A 23577-nucleotide genomic window follows, 5' to 3' on the forward strand; every position below is an offset into this window, starting at 1 on the left:
ATTTTCTTTAAAAATATCTGAAAGTAATTGTTGATATAGTTTTTCATTGAAATATAATTATTTTGTCTGTAAAAATGTTTTTTCTAGTAAAAATTAGGAATATTAACAGTTTTCAAAATATAATTTATTTTCTATAATTGTTAATTAAGGCAACAATAAACAAAGTTAAAACATGTCTTCATAACAATATATTATCAATTGAAGTTTAAACAAACATTGTGAGCTTAGATTAATATAAAAACTGTTTCTTTGGTTTAAAAAACTTATTTAAGAAGATCGCATTCTTCATAAACTCATGAGATCAGAAAAGTATTTCACAGAGTCAATTGTTCCTCTTTTTGTTCTGTGATGCATTTGATATCAGCTGAATTGGTCCTTTTTACAAAACAAAGAATATTAGTCCAAATAAATGAACAGCAACTTATATATGTTATTCTCATAACTGACGGAATAAATAAAAAGTTGATCATTTGTGCTGGAAACCAGAAGAACCATGCCTTTTGCATTGTTGGAACTATTTTTTCCTTCCATTCAGCTGTTATGTCTTCTCTGCTTTCCAAAATGCTCATACCTTAAACAAAAAATATGTTTACAATAACCAAAATTAATAAAACTTTATCTATCATTGTTATGAAATCCTTGATTTTGAATTTATCAATAAAATTACTTTACCCAGCCTAATTGTATTAAAAAGCACCAAAATCTATTATACCAAATACTTTTATTGCTTTTTTTTATTTACTGAGATAGCAAGTTGTTATTCAAAGTCCATTTTCATATGTTAATTGTGTAACCTACTATTTCTATATGATATTTCAAATTTATTATTAAACATTCTACTAATATTCAGTTGACTATTAGTTTTTGATTGTGTTAATCCACAAATATACACAATAGTGCAATTGGCGAATATAGATGTTTCAAATGACATAACATAATAAATGATGATGACAAGTACGGTATGAGCTAAAACAAAAAGTAATTATAGATTGTTTAAATAAAATAATTTTTATCCACTTTAATTCTCAAAACGCTCTTTATTTCTTAAAAGTCCAAAGTTTCAGCCAATTTTGGCATTCTCAAGTACAATCTTAAATACAAATTTACCCTGCATCAATAATTTTAAAACTTTCTGCAGGCGACTCTGCTGAGGTCAACTAATTTCTGTCAAAATTACCCTATTTTGTCACTCTTCGCATTAATATGAAAATTTTTAATTAAAATCAATTTACCACTATTATATTTTATTTACCCTACTTTGTAAAAACTTGCTAAAAGAAATAAAGAATATTTTGTGACTTAAATTGGATACAATTTACTTTATTTAAACAATAATAACCAGTCTCAAGAAAGTGAAAAAAATATATATAAATTAATTATAAATGTTTTTAGAGACAAGTGGAATGACATAATTCTAGAGATATTTATGTAACATATTATGATTGAAAGTTTGTTTCATTTGAATTATGAGTTTTCAATTCATATCTTTCTATTTTAGTAGTCACTTATGAAACATCTATCAAGAACCTCACAAAACGCCTTTCTTTAAAAATATAAATAAGATTTAAAAAATCACAGATTTTACAACAGCTAAATCTGTATGAAAGTAACACATTTAATGATTGATTTACATTTGATAATACTCACTAATGAAGAAAGCACTAAGCAGAGGTGGTGTGAGAACAAATTGATCTAACAGAATCTTTTTGACTAAAATTTTGTAAGAGCTGCCAGTGAATCTTTTCTCCATCCATTTATACCTGAAACGCATAGCTTATATTCTTTATTCATATCAAATTAAGTAGAAAAAAAGACTGAAGACTTGAAAGCCACTGTTCCAAATAGAATGCTTTTCATGATAAGTTCATTTTACCATTTTCTGTATTCTTTATAATACCTCAATACAATATATATATATATTCATCATCCTACTTGAGTTCCTTTTATTTCATATCCTCAATCTAACGTGGCTTTTAATATTTTTATTTTAAATATTCTCTAAAAAAATCACTTTGTATTGATTATATACAAACATTTTATGCAATAAAAAATCCAAAATGTTAATAATTGTCTGCACAATTATTTTGACTGCTCAAAACCCTAAATATTTTACCCCTAAATCTTGTACTAATTCACTTTATTGTTTAATTTATAACACTAGATCATGGAAAACTTTTATTTATTTTATTTTATGGAAAGCCTAGCCTTATTTGAATCAAATTAAACTTGCAAAATACTTTCTAATTTTATGTAAATACACATATAAAAATTAATTGCTCTGATTAAAAACCTGAACTTTTGTCCATAATTGAAGAGCTATGAGGAAGTTAATTGTATTTAATGATTTTATATTCTTATTCTGAAGACTAGGAAAACTCTATTTTTCAACTTGTTAAAACTACCTCAATTTAAGATTAAAAAAAAAGTATAAGAAGTATTCTATCAAGCAAAATTCCCTATTTTTTTCTCAAGTTTCATATAGCAGGATTTTCTACTCAGCATTTTAATTGTGTATTTACATAAGAATATAGCATTAACCAAAAAACTCACAAGTAATAAATCAATATTGAGAAAGTTTAAAAATGTAAAAAGTATTTCTATCATGAATGGTGCTGTGCCTGTTACAAGTAGTAGAACATTATACTGAAGCTCTGAATTAAAAAAAAAAAAAATCATAACATTTTTCTTCATCACTCAGCGGGACAACCCATTACTGGGTTCTGGCCTCCTCAAGCAGCTTCCACCAGTTTAATCACTTAAGTGCAGCTACGCTCCAACATAACATTATCAATTACAAATCAAGAGACAGTTTCATAATTAGTCCTTGGGAGAACCTTAAAAGCTATTAAAAATGCTATTGGGTTGATTTCTTGACGAAGCATTTCAACCAAGAGGTTACATCTATTAAGTTCTTTGATATTTTCTCCTTAGTGAGTTCTCTTCAAATGGTTTTCTTTTTGTTTTTTCCCCTAAAAATGTTCTAAACAGTGGTAATTCAAAAAATGGAATATTTACTACAATTAAAACCTTGCACAAATCGGTACAAAATTGGTTTTGGCTGTTGGATGCTCCAAAAGATTCTGTAATTTTCTGTTGAATAGACTTAATGCCTTTTTATTTGATGCTCTTATCCATCTAAAAACAAAATTATTGATAATAAAATGACCAGGTAATTTTTTAATATGAGAACAATGTGTTAAGTCAGTTGGGGGAACTAGTTTTTAATTACCTTTAAATTATTTTTTTAATATAATTCATTTTATTTATTTACTTTGTTTTAAAAAGTCTTAAAATGAGGAATAATTGCCTATCTGCCAGTATTATCTCTTAACCACATAATTTATTTATTATATTACAATCTGTATTAGCAATGTCTGTGTGTGCTTAGGAATAGATATTATTGGATCCTTGTTTTTATAATATTCTGTATCATCTTGTTTTATTCTCATTATTATATTAATTCACTAATTGTAAATTTGCAGCTTTATTATTCACTTCAAAATCCTTTCAGTTATTTTTATGATTATTATTTTTTATTTTATACTTTATTTTTATTTTAGTAGTTGTTAATTAAAATATTAATTGTATTACTTTATATCAATTCATATTGCACTTATCTACCTTAAAAATTGTATAGCCTCTACATCACTCTAATAGTCTAAACTCTAATATTTACAGTTTACATATGTCTATCATTTTTATGTGTTATTTTGACACTGACTGATAGATGTTATCATCTGGTTGGACCATATTGGATGTAATTTTTTAAATGAATAAAATAAAAAAAGAAAGAAAGTAGGGTATCAGAAGGATATTATTTCTATGGACTATTCTCAGCAATTCTCAGAAGAAAATGTTCTATATGCCAGGAAGGCCTTACAGAAAATTAACTTAAATGGACTCAACAAAATTATAATTCATGTAAATCTATATCAATATATATTAATGGATGGAATTATACAATGTGGTATTCTTAAGATTCTTCATAAAAATAGTTTGCATCATTCATCAAATCCTTCTTTTATTTTTTAAATATGCAAACACTTTAAATTAAGCTTTCATGAAACCTGTATTCATATAACTAATTTATTCTGTAGTATGTGCTTCATATATACTAACCAAAAAAAAAGAATATTTGAGGTAACACAAGACCCGACAATCGTACATCTAACTATAGTTCCTTTGTTGATTGGTTCTAGAGGCTGCTTACAATCCTGTAAAATAATTAAGTAAATTATTGCTAAACATCATGATTCTTCTTCATAGAATTTACCTTTCTGTTGTTTTTTCTATATTGTTCTATGAATAAAAAAAAACTTCAGGAGCATTCATTTTTATATAAAGTTTTTCACTAATGATTAAAATAATATCTGATATTAAAAAACCTAGGTGCCAAGAGTCATAGTTTGAACATTACTTAAAATATATTGATTAAAAAAGAAAGAACAAAACTAAAAATACATGTACACACATACGTAGACACGCTACACTCATCTGCAAACAACATACACACAAAGAGGATATTAAATGATAGATCTTTATTTCAAAATATATTTAAAATAATATGTGTATACCAAAAACCAGATAATAAACAATATATTTGTATTTAAAATATTTAAATAATTTCAAACAAATACTTACTAAAAAACGTTTTGTAATAATTTGTTGACTGAAATCTGAAAAACCCCACATTGTTCCAAAAGTCACACTGTTTGCAAGAAGTGGATGTCTCTTGAATAAAGTCTTTACTAATTTAATAACTGCCATCCTGTCATACAAAATAAAATTAAAGATATTTGTGAAAATCTGGTGTATCTTTACAATTGCAGTCGTGGTTTGGATGCGATGGTGATGCCACATGATTATTGTTAACAATATTGATATTTTATTTACATTAAGGGAGTTTTAATCTGTTAATAGATTTCATTAAACCTATTAGCAGAACTATATTTTATACATTTATAGTTCTTAAACATTTATAAGATGTTTTCAGATTAATGTGAAGAGAAAGGTACCTGCACAATCCCATCTTTTATGGATGTGTATAGAACTTAAGACAAGTGGTAGTTCAAGACAAACATTTTATTGAAATTAATAAACAACGTATTATTAATCTTTTTCATGCCCTAATTTTTTCATGTATAGAGAGAAGAATGGTAATTTCATCTTTGACCTATTAAGAGAAACAGTAGTTGATGAAATGAGTCTCTAATTGTAACTTTTCATATTTATTATTTTTTTTTCTTTAAGTTTTAGTAGAGTTTTTCTCAATTAAGTTAGTTCACCAACATATAATAACAGCACTAAAAGCTTCAGTTAATTCCTTTATACCAGCTGCAGGCAACCTTTGACATGTTGTGGGCTAAATTTTAATGTGCAAATACTTTCGCGGCCGCGTTTAAAAGTAGTGTTTTAAAAGTAGTGTTCATAATTTTTAACGATAGATATCAGACATGAAATAATACGGCATAGTTAATATAATACAATTTATTAAAATAACAAAATAAAATGAAAAAAAGTAGGTACAACATTATAATTAAATCGTGAAATTTGGAATTATTACAAACTACGAAATTTAAATAGCGACACCGAAATCAATGAGACACCTGAGCTTGAATTTAGTAAACTAATCCATCGATGTCTGGATTAATTCCACTAATACAAAGGCGTAAAGAATTTTCCAAATTATCGTCAGTCAACCTTGTACGATGGTTTGATTTATTAAATTTCCTCACTGAAAAGAACGGTTCGCATTTATAAGTACTGCCGAACGCACAAATTAATCTTCTTGCAAATTTTCTAAGCTGCGGAAAATGGTCTTCTTCGAGGTATTTTATTTTAGAAATCGCACAACTCCATGTCTTCAAATTTAGATTTTAGTTTTCTTCAATCTCGATCAACTCCATTTGCAAATGTATTGGAGAGTTTTGTATATTACTTTTTGTCGGAGTAGCAAATAAATTGAAACAGTTTTCCATGTTTTTGAAATCGCTAAGTCTGTTCGAAAATTACTCCACTACATTAACTTGAGTTCTTCAGCATATTGAGTATAAGCAATACGTAGAGAGCGTGGAGAAATGGTAACTGGTAACAGACAGTATCTGTCATTTACTGACTGTTCTTGTTTTTGAAGTTTCAAATTTAAATCATTCAAACAGCCTGTAAGGGCAAACCGAAATCCCATGTCACATATCCATTTTGGGTCACTCAATTCAAATTGTGGTTTATCGTTTATTTGCATAAAATCTGTTATTTCATTTTTAAGCTCGTAAAACCGTTTCAGTATTTTCCCTTTGCTTAGCCATCTGGCTTCACAATAATATGTTACGTCGTCATATTCGGGTGATATTTCATCCAAAATCGCCTTGAACTGACCATGGTCAAGCCCTCGGGATCGAATAAAAATGATAGTTTTTACTACCACATTGATAACATTCTGGACTTAAAACGCAAGTTCAGTTGGTGGATAATGCAATGAAGGACTATCAAGTCATCTTTTTGCACCTTTAATTCAGTTGCTTTTCATTCAAAATTCCGATGAAGCCTTTACGTAAACCGACCATAGAAGTTGCACCATCTATGCATATATCAGCTAATTTTTACCCTGACAAGCCAAAACTGGAACTTCATTAACATGTCCTCTCCTATAGTGGTTCCTTTTACCGGCTGTAAAGAAAGCAATTCCTCAGTAACAGTAATCTCTTTATCAACATAATAAATATAACCAGTTATGCTGTTTCGGACAAATCGGTGCTCTCGTCTAATGCTATGGAAAATGATTCAAAACGAGCCATAGGGTCAGTCAATGTTGCTGTTATATCATTAGCCATCATTTCTATACGTGAGACAACGTTAACTCTCGAGTCAGAAATCTTTTTTTATTTTAAAAAAACCTCTTTATTGATAATGTAAATATAATACGGATTATAATAAAATAATATATAATACATGTATATACAACTTTTCTTGATTTGCCTTACGGCATTATAAGATGAGCAAAACATGGTCCGCTGAAGGCGGTTATTACATTTTGTGGCTCTAAAGCCAGGGGCTTACAAGAAATGTGAGGGACATTCCGGCTGGTGGTAGTCAGAAATCGAGGCAAACTTTCTCACATGCAACTTTAATAACATGTAGGATTCCCATCACTTGGCAACTTAAGACGTTATGTTGTTTTAAGACGTTAAACACTATTAACTATCATAACCTCAGAAACAGGGTTCCACAACAAAGAGACAATAATAAGCTTTCCAAAAAAAGTTTTCAAAACCGACTGTTAAATCAAAAAAGAAAATACGAATATTTTGGTATAATAATTTTAATAGGATTTCATTAAAACCCACCAGATTGTGCTGATAACTCAAATTAGAAAAAAAAATTAACTCTGATCGCTTTTCCCTGCACTCACGGGGTCTTCCAAACAGAGGAGTAGGAAGAGAGGCATCCCATCCTCCCCCCATAATTTGGAAATCTAAAAAGATGGAAAAATTTTGAACCTACTTAAAACTCTGAAAATGTCGGTGAAACATTACCCGAAGAGCTCATTACACTTAAAATTGATTATAAAAGCTATTTAGGTTGGTCAATATTCATCAAAATGTTTTGAAAAAAGGGCAAATTTCATGGAATGTTCCTCTGAGCTCCGGTAACTAAAGGAACCCGTTCAAAATTATTGAAAAATCTTAGATTTGAACCTTTCTACAATAAGTCGTAGCAACAATTTTCTATTCACCATTATGCATCATAACAATTGTTCATGTTCTGGTGAATACAAAAAGATATAGCTTTTTTAAATTTAGACTAACAATTATGGAATTAAAAATCGCAAATATTTTACTAACTTTATAACTGATCATGATTAAGGTGTATATTCAATATTTTAATGAAATATAACATATAGTGAAAATAACGAAAACTTCAAAATTAATACTTACAATTATTCATTCATTTAGTTATTTAATAAAGCTGCCTTATTAATTTTCCAGTTATAAACAATATTACAACATTTAATCGTATTATATTACTGAAATTACTTTGAATTCTTGTTTAACGACAGACACTGGAAGTGCCCGCCAACGAGAATCACGATCGGAAGTTCAACTGTTACGTAATAACCGCTTATGTAAGAAATTCTGAGATTGAATTTTGCTACGAACCTATATCCTAGCTTGGTCCAGTGTGATCTAGGAGTAGTCCTCAACACAGACTTGACTGGAGACACCTTACTCCTGTTATATAAGAGCTATAGAATGCTACCCCCTCCACTTACGATTTTGGAGCTAATATGCTTCATACTTAAAGTCTATTTAAAACCCAAAGACTAAAACAGAAAATAGTTACTTCAAATCGACCAAACAATCTTCCACACCAACAACATTAGTTATTAAAAAAGTGTTTCATCATCGTTTAAATAAATTAATTAGTATCCAAGTTAAGTCTTGAAACATTCTTTATTATTTCATTAAAATTCCAACGTTTCAACCAATTTGACCATTCTCAAGAAACTATCATAAATATAATTTTACAATCCAATTATTTAAAAATTTTTTTATGGCTATGCTGCCCAGATCCTTAATATCAGCCATTTTATCCTACTTTATCACCATTTAATTGATTTGTAATACGCTTAATTATAGATCAACTATCACTACTTTACTTTCATATCAACACCCTAGAATAAAGAAGTGGATAAAGGGTGTAAATGGATTCCTGAAAAGAAATATAATACAGTTTTAACAAATATAACCTTTTAGATCTTAGTTGTAGGATTATAATTAATTATTTATGTTTGAATTACTGACAAAATGAACTTCGAATTCGGATTCGAAAGAGTTTTACTCATTTTCCGAACTTCTCATTTATTAGTCGTATATCCTTTGATTAAATTCAAATGTTTTGTCACCTTTGGAAAGAAGGCCTTCTGAATAGTATTCCGAGAACATTCGCCACGTAATTCCTTTTTTTTTAGGTTGAATTTGACTCCTCTTACGTTAATCAATGCACTGCTTGTGCACTGCTTACCTCAAATTGGTCAATTTCAAACCATAAATTAAAAATGGAACAAAAACAACAAAAAATGAAATAAAAATCAATTAAATTTGTTAAGAAACACTTTTTTGTGTACAAAAAAAAATAGTGTTATTTGAATGTCTTTTCTATGATTCCAATTTATGTGAGGTTTAGTGGAATTTGGAGCAAAGGAGCAAAGGAAATATTACGTGAAAATCCAGTCTCTAATTATTACATACACAGTGTATATGTAATAATTAGAGACCGGATTCATTACCATTGAATATCATTTAAGATTCACGAGTTTTAACTGAATCTGGTTTTAGTTACGGTAAATGAAGTTTCTTTTGATAGTGAAGTGAACTTTATAACCCCTTGGAGTTAGCCCCTTTCACTTTGAAATTTCCAATGGAATGAAATATTTTTAGTAAAGGTTTTAGGTAGAGCCGACACCTTATTTGGTCCCCTTATGGCGCTGAGTGCTAGTGCAAGGAGTAACGTGAGATAAAAGTTTAGAATTTTTAGACGAGTACATTCTCATGATTTTTGTCAGCATATGGCTGCAGAACCCCTGGGCAACTCGGGTCTATTCCCGCATGAACAGAAAACCTAACACTTCTCAATAACTTTCTTCTGGGGTTTTACTCATCCCATCTGTTCCACACGCAGCTTAGGGGTCCCTGATCCATCTGTAATAAATGATAATTTTTTGGAAGTCCAAAATAAGTACCAGATGTAAGCCGGCTTCTCCTTTCCCTTGAGGAGGTCCTTAATTTCAGTATGTTCTCTCCTTTCTCCCTCTTTTGATAAGAAATCTCATTGGACATAGGCTCCACTTTCTGAAAATATCCAACTTATTATTGAAATACAATGAGGTAGATTATATATTTTCTGACCTTGAACCTAAACAAACTTCATCGGACAAAGTCCGCCCCTACCAGCCTAACATCCATTCCAAATCTTCTTATATGTATTTCATTCGGAAACTCTCCAGGGTCCACAAGGCCTCATAGAGTGGTACCCTTAATGGGTAAAAATATGGCGGCCGAGTGTGATTCTGACTAGAGCACCTTCTTGCATAACCGTTGGTGTAGTAACAGTACTCCCTTACAGCGGTACAGATTTAATTTAAATATATGTAGAGCAGATCACAATTCATTCATTAGGCTTTAGTCGCAAGACGCGAAGGAGCCTTCAGCAAAGTGCTTCTAATTTGTAAGAAGTTTTTATCAATGTTCATGTAAATTTTTTTTCAACAAAAGTAAATCTTAAATTCTACTATTGCTCGAGTCTTTTAATTGGCACCTGGACTCCCAACAGTTTAATTACCTATAAATTCACTAATTCTAGGTATCCTCTTTTATTTTCGCTTTCTTAACCCCAACTCTGAAGAAATTTGTCGAGAAAAACTCACTCAGCACGAGGTATTTTGACTATCAAATATTGGCTAGCTCATGACGAAGTACCAAGGTATTCCATCCAGATTTCGAAAATCATTCAAGGCGAGGTATTCTAAAACTGTTTTACTTTTGATTCATTGGAACCAGGTTATTACAAAGACGATACCGGCATAATTGCGTTATCTTAGGATTTTACTGTTTATATACTTTTATCTAATATTTTATTTTGGAAGAATATAGTTAATCGAATGAGGTAGATTCTAGGAAGATAGTCCAGATGGTGGTTAAAAAAAGGTACCAAAATAATGGAAAAACTATTTATTGTTAACCAACGTTTCGCACTACTTCGAACATAAAATATTTTCTATGTATATTTATTTTATATATATTTTTATGTTGAACCGAAAAGGCTTTTAAGCAATTGAATAAAATATTCCATATATTTAGGCAATTTTTCGTCTTACCGATAAAGCAAAATATGTTAAATTAAATCATAGTTTTGAAACTATTGAAGAATTATTAAATTTCCTCCAGAGTATTGTTCGAAATATTAGATCAATCGAACAATTATCTTTGGATTTGTTCGAAACAAAAGTAATGAATGCTTGATAGACTTCCTTAGAAGGTTGAAAAATGAAATAATAACATATAGGTACAGTACAGGTACAATGTTAAAATAAATAAGGAATCAATAGCTTATTTACAGTGTCAATTATAGCTCTTCATAGTGACGATTGCTTTATTTTTTTTATTCCAATATGTCTTTGAATATGAGGATTAATTAAGAATTTAGATTATTTAAAACTTTTGTTACATAACAAAAGTCATCTCTTAATTATACAGTTTTTTAAATATCCATGGCTGAAAAAAGGGTAGAAATACAATGATGAAGATTTTCATAAAAATAATAAGAAATATCAAAATCGTGAAAAAATAACGGTTCGGCAAAATGTTTTACAAAATGCTCTTAAAATAAAATTTAAAAAAAATTGTTAGTATAAAATCCGTCTTTTGATTTTAGGAATCAACTTAGCTTGTGACCAAAATAACATCGGCAGTAATACAAGAAAAAACCTTTGAAAAGAGAAAATCTTTTGCTTTTCTATTAATAATTATTTTAATAGGACTGAAATATTTCACTGCAGTTATACCCGGTGAGGTTAAGAAGAGGTTCCCCACCAGGGATGAAGATGAAGTTAGTCGGTGCGCCAACCAGATAGATGCAGGGTGTTAGAGGAAGAAGTGAAAGATCGCCGTTGCTAAGACTCAAGCCATTCTCTTGAGGGGTAAGGCTGACAGAACCTAGCCTATTACTCTCAGTTTACAGTGAGAAAGCATAAATCCCAGTAAGGTTTTCACGTACCTTAGCATAAGGATTGAGAGAAAGTTGGCTCTGCTGTGAGTAACTCAACATTTAAAACAGCGTCTCATGAGCGATACAGGTGTTAGGAAGGGGAATATCTGTAGACCTCCTCATACAGAAAGACACCAATACAAGGTGAAGAGGGAAGGAGTTTTGCAACAAACCTTGTTGCACACGGCAAAACTATCGATCCCTTATTCCTTAATTGTTGGGTAACAGAGGCTCTTGAGCACGTCATACACTCCTGTACCGTCTACGGACCACTGATGGCCAAGCTGATGAGGAGGACAGGGATTTCCGTCCTGACGTACAGCGATGTCTCTCAATTAATGACCAAAGAGAACTAACCATACAACAAGACCTTTATCTACGGAGGGAAGGAAGTAGTTAGCATAGATAGGAGACCAGGATATACAGTACTTATATCGTTATTATTGAACATATAGTACAAGAACCCAAGAGGAGATAAAAGGCAGTTCTCTCACCCCAATTTTTGATTACTTAAATGAAAACTATGTATAATTAATAGTCAAAATTGATGAGTCTGCCAAGTATAGGTAGGGGGAATAAAAAATGGCGGCTGTTTCAAAGCGATAAAAAAATTTAATTTTTCATTCGGAGCTCTATATCTTAAAAATTAGGAAAAACACAAGAAAACCTAAGAGAACGTCGTTTAAAGATGGGCACATTTGCTAAAATATGAGCCCTAAAAGAGTAATTTACATTAAATAGTTCTCGAGATATAGCTTTTTAAAAAGCAACATTTCATAAAAATGTTGTATGGAACGTACTGAAAGATCAGTAGTTAGTGAATTTATTTTGAAAAATCTATATCTCATAAGCCATTTGAAGTACAGATGTCGATAGCACTCAAATTAAAGCTAGTTTAATGAGCTATAAAGTAGTTTATGATGTTTATCTTCGTAGGAGTAACAGTTTTCATGACATTTGCTAATATAAATTGATTTATAGTTGTTCGGACAAATTGTTATTTACCAAATTTATATGCATATATGAATATCATAAAAACAATTTATTTTAGCATATATCATGAAAACTACTATTCCTACGAAGGTAAAGGTCAGAAACTTCCCTATAGTCCATTAAACCAGCTTTAATTTGAGTACTAATAGGCATCTGTACGTCACATAGTTCCTGAGATATAGATTTCTCAAAATAAATTAACTAACTAGTAATCTTTCAGTAGAATTTTAAGAAATTTTGCTTTTTAAAAAGGTATATCTCGAGAACTATTAGAAGTATATAGCTCTTTTAAGGCTAATATTTCAGCAAATTTACACTTCTTTAAATAATGAGCTCTTAGGTTTTCTAGTGTTGTAGGTAGTTTTTAAGATATAGAGCTCCGAATGAAAAATTAGTGTTTTTTAAGGTTTTGAAACAGCCGCCATTTTTTATTCCCTCTACCTGTACTTGGCAGACTCATCAATTTTGACTAGTAATTATACATAGTTTTCATTAAAGTAATAAAAAATTGGGGTGAGATAACTGCCTTTTTTTCTCTTGTACTAACACGACAGGACAGAAGAGGACGGTTGCTGAAAGGAGAGTGTAGGATGAGGAATAATTAAATAAAATATCGGTAAGTGAATGTAAAAAAAAAATCCTGAAAATCATATTTCAAATGAATTTAAATGGTTTACGTTCTAATTCAATTGAATACAGATTAGGAAAATGTGAGAACCTACTTCAAACTGAAAACATTGTGGTGAAATATTACTCAATGAGATTATTATTTTCAAAATTGTCTATGAACGCTATTTAAAAAGGTCAATTTTACAAAAATGTTTAGAAAAATGGCAAAGTTCCATGAATATCCTCCAGGAATTTTAAATTCTGCCTTCCCTCTCTCCCAATAAGTTGTAGCAACTTCCGTGATCATAAATAGTGTATTATATATCAGTTATCATATTGTTTTATATTTCTTACTCTTTTATTTTAATTTGAATAATTTAAATGGAACATTATTTAGCATTAAATATTTTCAGCTACATGTTCAGTACATAGCTGGATTAAGAAATTTCAGAAAAAAAGCTTGTATGAAACGGCATTGCTTATCCTATACCGTCAATTGCAGTTCCTTTAAAAAAGGACTCGTAGGTAGTTGAGAAAAGAAAACTAGAGTTAGGATTTTTAGAATACCTATTATAATATTTTAGAATATTAGCAATACTGTTCATTTATTTTCATAAAGTATTTCACTACATAAATCAAAGTTTTGATAAATTATTAGTACCCGATATTAACTAGTAAAAAAAAAAATAGAGTATATAGTATTAGGAAAGATTACGTCATATGAAATACAAATTTCTGCATGAAACCAGTTTCAATATTTTAAGATGATGCCCAACCGTTACCTGGGCAACACTACTGTAACTAGTTCATGATCGAAACGTATCCATTTTTACTAAGGCGTAATTCTTCTCTATAATGTAATACGCTAAGAAATGGGTGGAGGTGTAATTGTATATTTAAAGCCTGAGATAGGCTCCTTAGGACACTTGGACCGCGTCTGCATCGAAGGCTGCTTCGAAATTAAAGATGACATATGGTAAAAGCATCAAGGGCCTCTTCTTTGCTGAGTGCGTAACTATCCTATAGGTTTAATTGTACATCTGAATCGGTTAGTATATTTATAAGTTAAAACAACAAAATTCAGAAGCTTTACAATAGTATTTTAAAAAGTTATTTCAAAGGAGTTATAGAAATATGAAATTAAAAACATATTCAAATTCAGATGAAGATAGAAGTCATGATCACGAATCGTTTTTTTTTGTTGTTGTTCAAAAAATAAGAGGCAACAATTTAGATTTTCTGATAAGATGTTCTTTTTGTAGAATTCAGTGTTGTTGTTTTTTTTTTTTCAAAAACAAATACCTTAAAATTAATAAAGATTCCGTTATTTCATAAAACTCTTGAGATCTTTTAAATGCGTATACCCTTTACTTACGTTAATGATTTTACTAATACTTAAATGTTTGTGTTTGTTTTGTACGATTTTACAAATCTTTCGTTTTTAGCCCACCTTAAAAATATAGGTGTCAACAGAACACATAATCTGATGTATCCCAATTTTAGGATATTATGCATATTACCCAAAGACCAATTTCATTCCTTATGCATAAATGACCAATGGTTCCGAAATTGATTTTATCAAACGGAAATTAACATAAAATAAAATGGCTGTGGCTAACGATATATAACAATATAATAGCAAATGGTAAAATAACTTGTTCTCGATTTTGATTAGACAGTACAAGAAGCATTCATACATTTTCCTTAGAACTATATATTTTGATATAATTTACTTTTTTAATCAACTGAATAATAATAATAAAATATATCCATTTCGAATGGATTGCATAGTGCATTTTGAAAATTTAATAATTGTCTAATTCTATTTATTCTCTTCCCGGTACGTTATTTTCAGAACACGTGATTTTAATAAATTTTCCACTTAAGTAATTTATTTTCATAACCCATTGGGTATATGTTTATACAAGTCCTCTCGAATGGTGAAGTGATCTTTGTCGTATTTTCACTCAAATAGGCTTTTACAAATACATCGAATAGGTGTAGGGTGCTTATTATATCTATTTCCTGACCTTTAGGCATGATTTAGAGGTTTCTAGTATACTTCATGTATACTTATATATTTTCTTCGTTACATTTGGGCACCTCCTCCGGCTTTTTTGGTTTGGGTCAAACGTACCTCATTTCTTCGTGAGTTCGGTCTCTAGTTTTTTCTGGACGGAACAATACCATGAAAATAGGGTGTGAGCTTCAGTCAAAATGTTATCCTTCTGGTATGAATTTATTGTTTTATTTCATAGTTTTAAGCATCCCCACATTCTATTAAAGTTGATTAAGAGGGTTGTAAGTCCGGGTACGAATTGTGTAGGTGTTAGAGATAAGCCGTTTGTGGGTCTAAACGTTTTTTTACATCCAACATTTTTTTTTGTTGGTTAGTCTATGAATGAATTAATTTATGCGTATACAGAGCAGTGAAGCCATAACATTTCCAATATGATTAGAAAAAAAAATTAAATAACCTTTGTTGCTAATGACAAGTAAAAGTAACGTTTGCACGAATATGTCAAAACATAGATATGTGTTATAACATCACTATATATAACTATAAAATTATAATAATATTCGTATGGCAATTGTAGCTGAAATAATAATTATGGTTTCTTACTTAATGACAGATGAAAACAATAGCATGATGATAATAGTAGCAATAATGTCAATGCGTTTAGTTCTTCTGTGGCAATGGTTCTATTTTATTAAGGAATATTTTTAAAAAATTTATTATTTACTGTTTTATTTTATTTTTTACTATGTATCTATGATACGAATAGATAGTTATAAACCTTAAGGACTATTGTCCACTGGGGAGCAACGTATTCCTGCGAACACCGTTCGTCAGTTATATGTTATATGTGATACAGTTATCTTCCGTTGCCTCAGTATTCGCTCGGATTCGATCACCGTTAATTAATCGACATTTAAAGCACACCCGATATCGACGAAGACGAAAAATGTAGCTAATACATTTACTAAAAAACAAAGGAGTTCGGTGACGTTTCTCTCTTGTAATATGATCTTAAAATCGACGATGACCACAATTAAGAAATGAGAAAGGACACATTTCGACGCATTCTTGACAAAATTTCTTTTATATTAACTTTTCTACTCCACTCATTACTCTTTTTTTGCTCTCTTCCAACTAAATCCCAGCAGAACGAAATCGGTTCACACTTCGTACCTGTTCGGACGAACACTGACGAACAATACGGGCCTAGTGTACGCAGTACCCTACGTGTTTGGATCGGTCGAGTGCAACTTTTGGCAGCTTTCCGCTCCTAGTGGACGAAAGGCCTAAGTTATAGATAGTATTATTTTTTTAAGTTTATTATTATTATTTAAAGTGTATTAAGATAGTATTATTATTTTAAAGTTTCAAAAAAAAGATCAGTAAATAAATGAGGGAACTTTTTCTTTTTTACGTTGGAGGATACTTTTTCTTTCTCTGGAATATTATGGAATGAAACCTTTAAATCCTTAGAGATACCCGAAGGAGACTATTTTGTCAATCAGAAAAAAAATTGAAAAATCACGATGTGTTTATAGGCCTAAATAACCAGGCTCAGAACCGGCTGTAGCCTTTGCAAGGCCAAGAACAAACCTTTACTCTCCGGCCTTCACGTTGTCAATAAACCTGATCTCGCAGGTTCATTATTAAACTCACATAATTAACTTAATCTTTTCTAATCTGTGAACTTTAGATATTCTCATATTTTTTTTATTTCATAAGTCACTTTTAGACAGAGCTCAAATCACTGTTTTATTATTAGCGCGAGGTCCGACGAAGCCATGGTCGCATCTATGGCCAGTATGTACCTTAAGTACTTATTCTGAGAAGTCATGAGTGGTATGAGCTCAGTTTCCATTTATGTAGGGTAGGTATATTTATTTCGTATCGTTTTCACAAATGAAATTCGTCTAAATGGCTTGTAGGGATGTAAGACTCTAATTGTCATATTGCCTTGAAGCCCAAACAACAAAAACATCTTGGCACTCCTATTCTAATAAGTTCATGCGATAACTTCTGATAATGTTTTGCACTTGGCAAAAACTATTCAAAATCATAGCTAGTACGGTTACTTATATTAAACGTGCGATGCAAAGTAATGTATAAGAACTTTATTTTTAGGGAAGGCAATAAAGAAATGGGGTTCATCTCCAACATAGCCCGCTTCGTCCTAGCCGGGGTGACAATGTGGCAAAGTCATTCACGATTTGTGATCCCGTCTGCATTGGTCGGATTTTTCGGAGTCTTGATGCTGCTCTCGAACCTCATCCACACTATCTACAACTTCGACAAATTGAACTGGATAAACAAGGTGGTAGACTATGGGTGGACGTCCGTTTACCTTACTTCGAGCTATATCGTCGTCTACCACAAGGAGGAAATAAAGTCCCTGAGCGAGGAACTTGATCGATGGTGGCAATACACCTATCTAGAAAGAGAGACTGCTAAGTTGAAGAAAAAATCAGAAGACTGGATGAGAACTTTCAACAGCTATTACGTTACCTGTGAGTATTTGTTACTAAACAATTAAAATCCATCCAGACAAGTGTTAAAGTAAATTTTAAAATTAGCAAAATTAAATAGAGTATTCTTAATAAATAACTTTTGTAATTTTAAATATTGTTCTATGATATTAATGTAGTTGGTGAACATCAGCTGCCATCGAATTTGATATTTTTCGATCTCTACAGTGTTGATAGATTTATTATCCCATGAGATGTCTCAGTTCTAATGTGTTTTATTTTACACTTATACATGTATTGAGATTGTACCTAGTCATTTCCATATTCATAGGAGGAAATCGATGAGTACTTATTTTCTTTGCTAGGTGGATGCATTAGCTGGGTGTTCTACGTCGGTCTGCCAGCTGTCAAATTCTTTTACAAGACCCCAGAGCAGAGAAATGAGGCTCTCATCTTCGTAGCGTGGACCCCGTTCCAACTGGACACGACCTGGGGGTACTTCATCACCTACGGCTTGGAGGTCGTGATGATGGCCTTCGCACAGTGCATTTATATCCAAATTTTTCAGCTCCTCATGACTTTTGCCATCGTAATGGGACATCAGATGAGGCTTATTGGAACCTCATTACTAACCATTTTTAAACGGATCAAAAGGATGATGAAGAATATGACTTTTGAAAGCAGAATAGAATTTTACGAAGTAAGGGACCTTCTCCTCGAAAAAGAATTGGGGAATGCAATAATGCACTTTCAAAACCTTTATAGGTAAGCCTACTTTCATAATTGAGAACCACTGGCCTGTGGAAACATAAGTAATATACCTACAGTTTAAAAACAGAAAGGACTCCTTTTTATTAAAATTTTTGTATATTTTAATTACTAAGCATTAATCATATATATTTATAAAATGAAACTAAAAAATCTGTTAAAATTTTTTAAGATATATTATTGTTTGGTATTAATGTATAATAATTAAAATGATAAATATTTTTAATTGTGATGGGCTTTAAATTAATGATTTCTTTTTAACTTTCCTTTGCTAAATGGTGAACATCATATAATATTATAAAGATTTAGTATTTAGAATAGCATAAAAGTTTACAATGATGCGTGATCGGCGTAAATAAAATTAGATTAATTTTATTTTAGCACTTACATAATTTGTGTTCACACAATCCTCATTCTAAAAACAAACAAATTATTCTCTAAAACTCAAATAGCTGATGTTCACTTTTCAGGTGTTCGTCTCGACTTTCTCGAATTTTCGCATCAATTACAAACGTTACATATCACGGAGGCGTGTGGGTTATGTGTTCAATAGCAGTCAAAGCTGCAACCGTAAGTAATTTTTATTCAAATAATAATTTTATTTTCTGCTTTATTGTATTATCGTTAATCTAACTGAAATGTTTACGAGATACCAATTTTAAAACCCCGCTGAGAATTGTATTTTTTTTATTTTTTTTTTTGTATATCTTTATTGAAATTTACAACTGTACATAATGATACATCCAGTAAATTTGATGTAAGTTTATAATGGAGTGATACATGCGTGAAGAGAAACTACCCATTGGTAGCACTTTAATGACGTTTTATATCAGCAGGTCTCATGGCCATCTTCTTTTCAAATGCCTCGGAGGATTGTCAGGAATGGATGAGGAAGCAAGGTTAGAAACTAGTTGGTTTGGGCGCTTAGGGAGTTTATAATGGAAGGAATGGTATCTGGTTGGACTAGATCGGGGTTACATATATAACGTCAAGGTCTTTATATATTATTTTATTTATGGCAAATTAAGAAGCGTTTTTACAACTAAGAAAGATGTTCAGTCGCAAAATCGTACTCAGAAAAAAAATAGGATATATTTAACTAAAGTACTTCAAATTATTGAACACATCACACGGAGACACATTAAATTCTTCGTCAGTCTCCCTGCTTCCTTCAATCCAGTATTCCAGTCCATCACCCCATCCCCCCTTCCTGCGAGGTGGCAGGGCAGGAAAGGTTCCAAAAACCCTATTAACATCACCTCATAACTCCATCTTCTGATGCACCCCCACCTCCTCCCTCACACTTCTTTTCGACTTCTGAATGTTTTCTGATTATTTCACCATTATCATCGTCTTTATTAATTAATATTTTTATTTTTATCTTATATGCGATACAACACGAGGAGGCCCCTCACCTCCGGACTTAAAATAGCTCCTTTTTAGAATGGATAGCTCATATACATTAAACATAATAGGTAACCTTAAAATACCAAAGGTAGTAAAAGGTAAGACACAACACGAATTACTTTTCTTTTTCACAGTAATGCATTTACTAATTCACTTCTTATTTCTGTTTTAGAGGGTTCAGAAAAAAAAAATATATTGAACTCAGATACAATATAATGACTACCCCGAATCATACTATTTAATAAAATAATAATAATTTTCCACAACATTATTCTTCTGTGATATGTATAATATGTCAATACTACATTTGCCTAGGAAATGTCTTTTGTGGCGGTGTTGCAAGCGTTCATGATGATCGGTGCCGTAACATTGAGTCAATATGTCTACAGTTTTTTTAATGAGTGCTTAATAGAGGAGGTAAGTGCTCTGATAATACTTCACTATTTTGTTTTTATCTTTTATAAAAAAAAAAAAATGCGAATTATTTTTAGGTTCAAAAACTTCGGAACGAAGTCTACGATTCACCATGGTACGAAATGCCTACCAAAAGTAGAAAAACATTTCAAATATTTCAAAGCATGCTAGACTCAGACAGATTTCCGACGTTAAGAACTATCATGGGAATTCGAACTAACATGGAAAACCTAAGTAAGGTAAATATAAAAATGATTCCTGTAATCAGGCTTGGTTTATATTAGGATGTAATATACATTCGATGTACATTACATTAGGACAATCCAATTAGCATAAATTAGTGTATTCCTATTAGCTTATTATATGGGTATATTATATTAGTTAATTCATAATATAACATCAGAATAGTATTGGCATCAGCATATTTGGAAAACTGGATAATTGAAAAGCCTCTTTATGTGATAAAAATTCCTTGGTCTCTTGAGATCTCAGTTATACAGGCTATACTGTAATATGCCACGATCATTTTTTTAAAACTAATCTATTCAAAATACAACTATCCAATCAGAAATAATACGAAACCTAAGTCTTATCAATTTATTGGTTCAAAAATCATATTAATAAAGGTTCTGAAAACAAGAAAAAAGTATTCATAAAAACGAATAAAAACAAAACAGAATATATGAAGTAAAATATATGTTATGCTTTATGTTACTTCAGTTTTTATTTATCGAAACTATTTTTCAGGTGATAAATGCATCTTACTGCTACTTCAGTATGTTAATTACAATTAAATCGAGCAGTGAAACTACAGAATAATTATTATTTTGAGAAAAATTGTATGTGTTAGGGATGATTAGCTGCTACAAGTATAAATACTAAATATACAAACTTTTATAGTTTGTTACAATGTTCACAAATAATGAAATTAAATGTTTGTCAAATGAATCTCGTTTACTAACCTTTATTTGTTGTGTCTATTAAAAAATATGTACATATATTCAATTTTTATTCTTTGGGAACAGAAAAGAACTTTATGCTGTACAAAATCTTAAGAGTTATGGAAATATACATCACTACTTTGCTTGAATAGGGACGCATCTGACAATTTTTTTGTTTTTATTTATAGTTGGAACCGTATACTGCAGTTACTTTTTTTTTTAATGAGTTTTTCCTACAGACTTTACCTAAAGCATTTAGAGCTGTTACAAATTAACTCCAGCCTACGGTACATCCTATAGAATACCTCAAACACAAAGTGAAAATGAATTTTATTTTTTGTCAGCTGTGTCACTATTCAAATCAATGAATGAAGACACTATGCCTGGTATAATATATTAGATTAATATGGACAAATAAATAGGATATAATCCACCCCCTATATTTTATTTATAATGATTTTTTTTTTCTTTAAATGGAATTTTGTCCGGGTGCGGTCAATTAAAACTCAAATAATAAATTGGTGTACTATTTTATTATAGCCAACGTTTCGCTTTTCTTTTTTCTTAGTTGATTTCATCATAGAAGAATGTTAACAGAAAAAAACAAATAATCAATTAGTGTCCAGAGATCCTTCAGGTTTTTGTACTAACTGTAATTCTAGTTGTATTTTTTTTTCTTTTTTTCCTTGCCAACGTTTCGGACCGTCTATCCATGTTTAGGGAACTATTTTTAAACAATATACAATTTTTTTTATTATATGTTTATTGACATTTACAACTGTACATATAATACATCCTGGAAATTTGAGGTGAGATCAAAATCGCATGATACAGGCATGTAGAGAAACTAGCCATTGGTAGCACTCTAATAACGTTTTTACATTAGGAGGTTTCGTGACCGTCTTCTTTTCATGCTCCTCGGGGAATTGTCAGGACTGGAAGAGGAAGCCAGGTAAGAAGCTAATGGGTTTGGGTGGTTAGGGAGTTTATAATGGAAGCAATGGTATTTGGTGCGGGCTAGATAGGTCACATACGGAACATTAAGGTCTTGATAGATGATTTTGTTTGTGACATTCACATGTAAGGATCATTGAGAATTTTACGAAGGATTTCGGATTGTAAGGATTGGATACAAGAGGAATTGGAAGGTTTAGTGGAGCCCCAAAGCTCAACTCCGTATGTCCAGGTAGGCCTTATTAAAATCATGTAGATCAGTCTTTTGTAATGGATTGGAAGTTTAGACCGTTTGTCTAGTAAATGTTGTAATAGTCGGAATCGACCTACAGTTTTCTGTATTGTGTGAGAATTATAAGTTAGTCGTTTGTCCAAATGTAGTCCAAGATAGCAATATATAATTTTAAAAAGTATTTTCTTTCATTAAAGTTTAGAATTTTAGCCAAATTTTCATTTTGTCAGCTATCAAATTAGCACACAATTATTATTGTCAAATTACACAAATTATACACAAAGTGGATCGAATGGAGTACCGAAAATTTATAAGCAACTAATTCGCTGAAAACTTTTATTCAGAATTAGAATTATTCTATTTATTAGAAATTCGAAGCGGCCATAAAATTTCTCGTCGTCAGCTTATCTAACTCGATTAAGCATTAATCTATTGAGGTATTCGAACTCTGATTTGTGTATACAAAAAAATCTGATTCGTTGTTTATACAAACTATATAGTTAGTTACATAATATTATAAAGTCGCAAAATTTAGGAATATTGTACATTTCCTCAAGGGGAGTATCAATTCATAAACGTATAATTTAAATTTAAATATTTTTTAGATATTATGAAAAAGTAATTCAAAGTCCTTTAATTCGAAAGAAATTTAAAAAAAAATTTTTTTTTCATGAACTGAATAATATCTGTTTGCCAATAAGGCACATGGATGACTGTTGTATGAAATATTCAGAAAGGAAGGTAAGCATTACATCGACTCAGGTTGGAAACATTAGTTATTATGTATGACAATATTATAGGCTCCTTCTATTATCAACTTTCATGAGTTAGGGGCTTTCAAAAAGCATTTGGTGCTTGATTATTTAGAACGGTCAGGCGTAGTGCTATATATGGAATAAAAAATTAGTTTTACCAGTCAGTCCAATATCTGAACTTAAGCTCTGAATATTGTCATTATGTATGTTGCAATTATTAGTCAATAAATTATTTATTATTTTCTAAGCTAAGTTTTAA

The 23577-nt window shown here is 30.7% G+C and overlaps 2 protein-coding genes across 3 annotated transcripts; one reads left to right on the forward strand and one right to left on the reverse strand.

The window, feature by feature from the left end:
- Positions 1-22: 22 nt before the first annotated feature.
- Positions 23-8206, reverse strand: LOC106677365 (mpv17-like protein). The gene is made up of 5 exons (XM_024361720.2): positions 8157-8206; positions 4642-4768; positions 4120-4214; positions 1648-1760; positions 23-571 (listed from the first exon to the last, which is right to left on the reverse strand). Exons 2-5 carry the CDS (start codon positions 4765-4767, stop codon positions 315-317), a joined length of 591 nt encoding a protein of 196 aa, XP_024217488.2. The 5' UTR covers position 4768; positions 8157-8206; the 3' UTR covers positions 23-314.
- A 6077-nt stretch (positions 8207-14283) lies between these two features.
- Positions 14284-21368, forward strand: LOC106677363 (uncharacterized). 2 transcript variants are annotated; one of them, XM_014415246.3, is made up of 7 exons: positions 14284-14372; positions 17507-17889; positions 18213-18612; positions 19086-19185; positions 20338-20439; positions 20514-20675; positions 21184-21368. In XM_014415246.3, exons 1-7 carry the CDS (start codon positions 14332-14334, stop codon positions 21253-21255), a joined length of 1260 nt encoding a protein of 419 aa, XP_014270732.1. In that variant the 5' UTR covers positions 14284-14331; the 3' UTR covers positions 21256-21368. The 2 variants fall into 2 exon arrangements, with proteins under 2 accessions (XP_014270732.1, XP_066902540.1); XM_067046439.1 differs by having other exon boundaries at positions 14303-14413.
- Positions 21369-23577: the final 2209 nt, after the last annotated feature.

Source organism: Halyomorpha halys, unplaced genomic scaffold (assembly GCF_000696795.3).
Source record: "Halyomorpha halys isolate HHAL.00 unplaced genomic scaffold, Hhal_1.1 Scaffold95.1, whole genome shotgun sequence".
Classification (NCBI taxonomy): domain Eukaryota; kingdom Metazoa; phylum Arthropoda; class Insecta; order Hemiptera; family Pentatomidae; genus Halyomorpha; species Halyomorpha halys.

Bases quoted from the DNA above. Each gene is read 5' to 3' on its own strand.
- LOC106677363 (XM_014415246.3), top strand. From the start codon at position 14,332: ATGACATATGGTAAAAGCATCAAGGGCCTCTTCTTTGCTGA. The intron at 17,890-18,212 runs GTGAGTATTTGT...TTTCTTTGCTAG, and splicing joins CAACAGCTATTACGTTACCT to GTGGATGCATTAGCTGGGTG. The intron at 20,440-20,513 runs GTAAGTGCTCTG...AATTATTTTTAG, and splicing joins ATGAGTGCTTAATAGAGGAG to GTTCAAAAACTTCGGAACGA.
- LOC106677365 (XM_024361720.2), bottom strand. From the start codon at position 4,767: ATGGCAGTTATTAAATTAGTAAAGACTTTATTCAAGAGACATCCACTT. The intron at 1,761-4,119 runs GTTAGTATATAT...TATGCGTTTCAG, and splicing joins TCAAATATTCTTTTTTTTTG to GTATAAATGGATGGAGAAAA. The intron at 572-1,647 runs GTGAGTATTATC...TTTTTGTTTAAG, and splicing joins GCTTAGTGCTTTCTTCATTA to GTATGAGCATTTTGGAAAGC.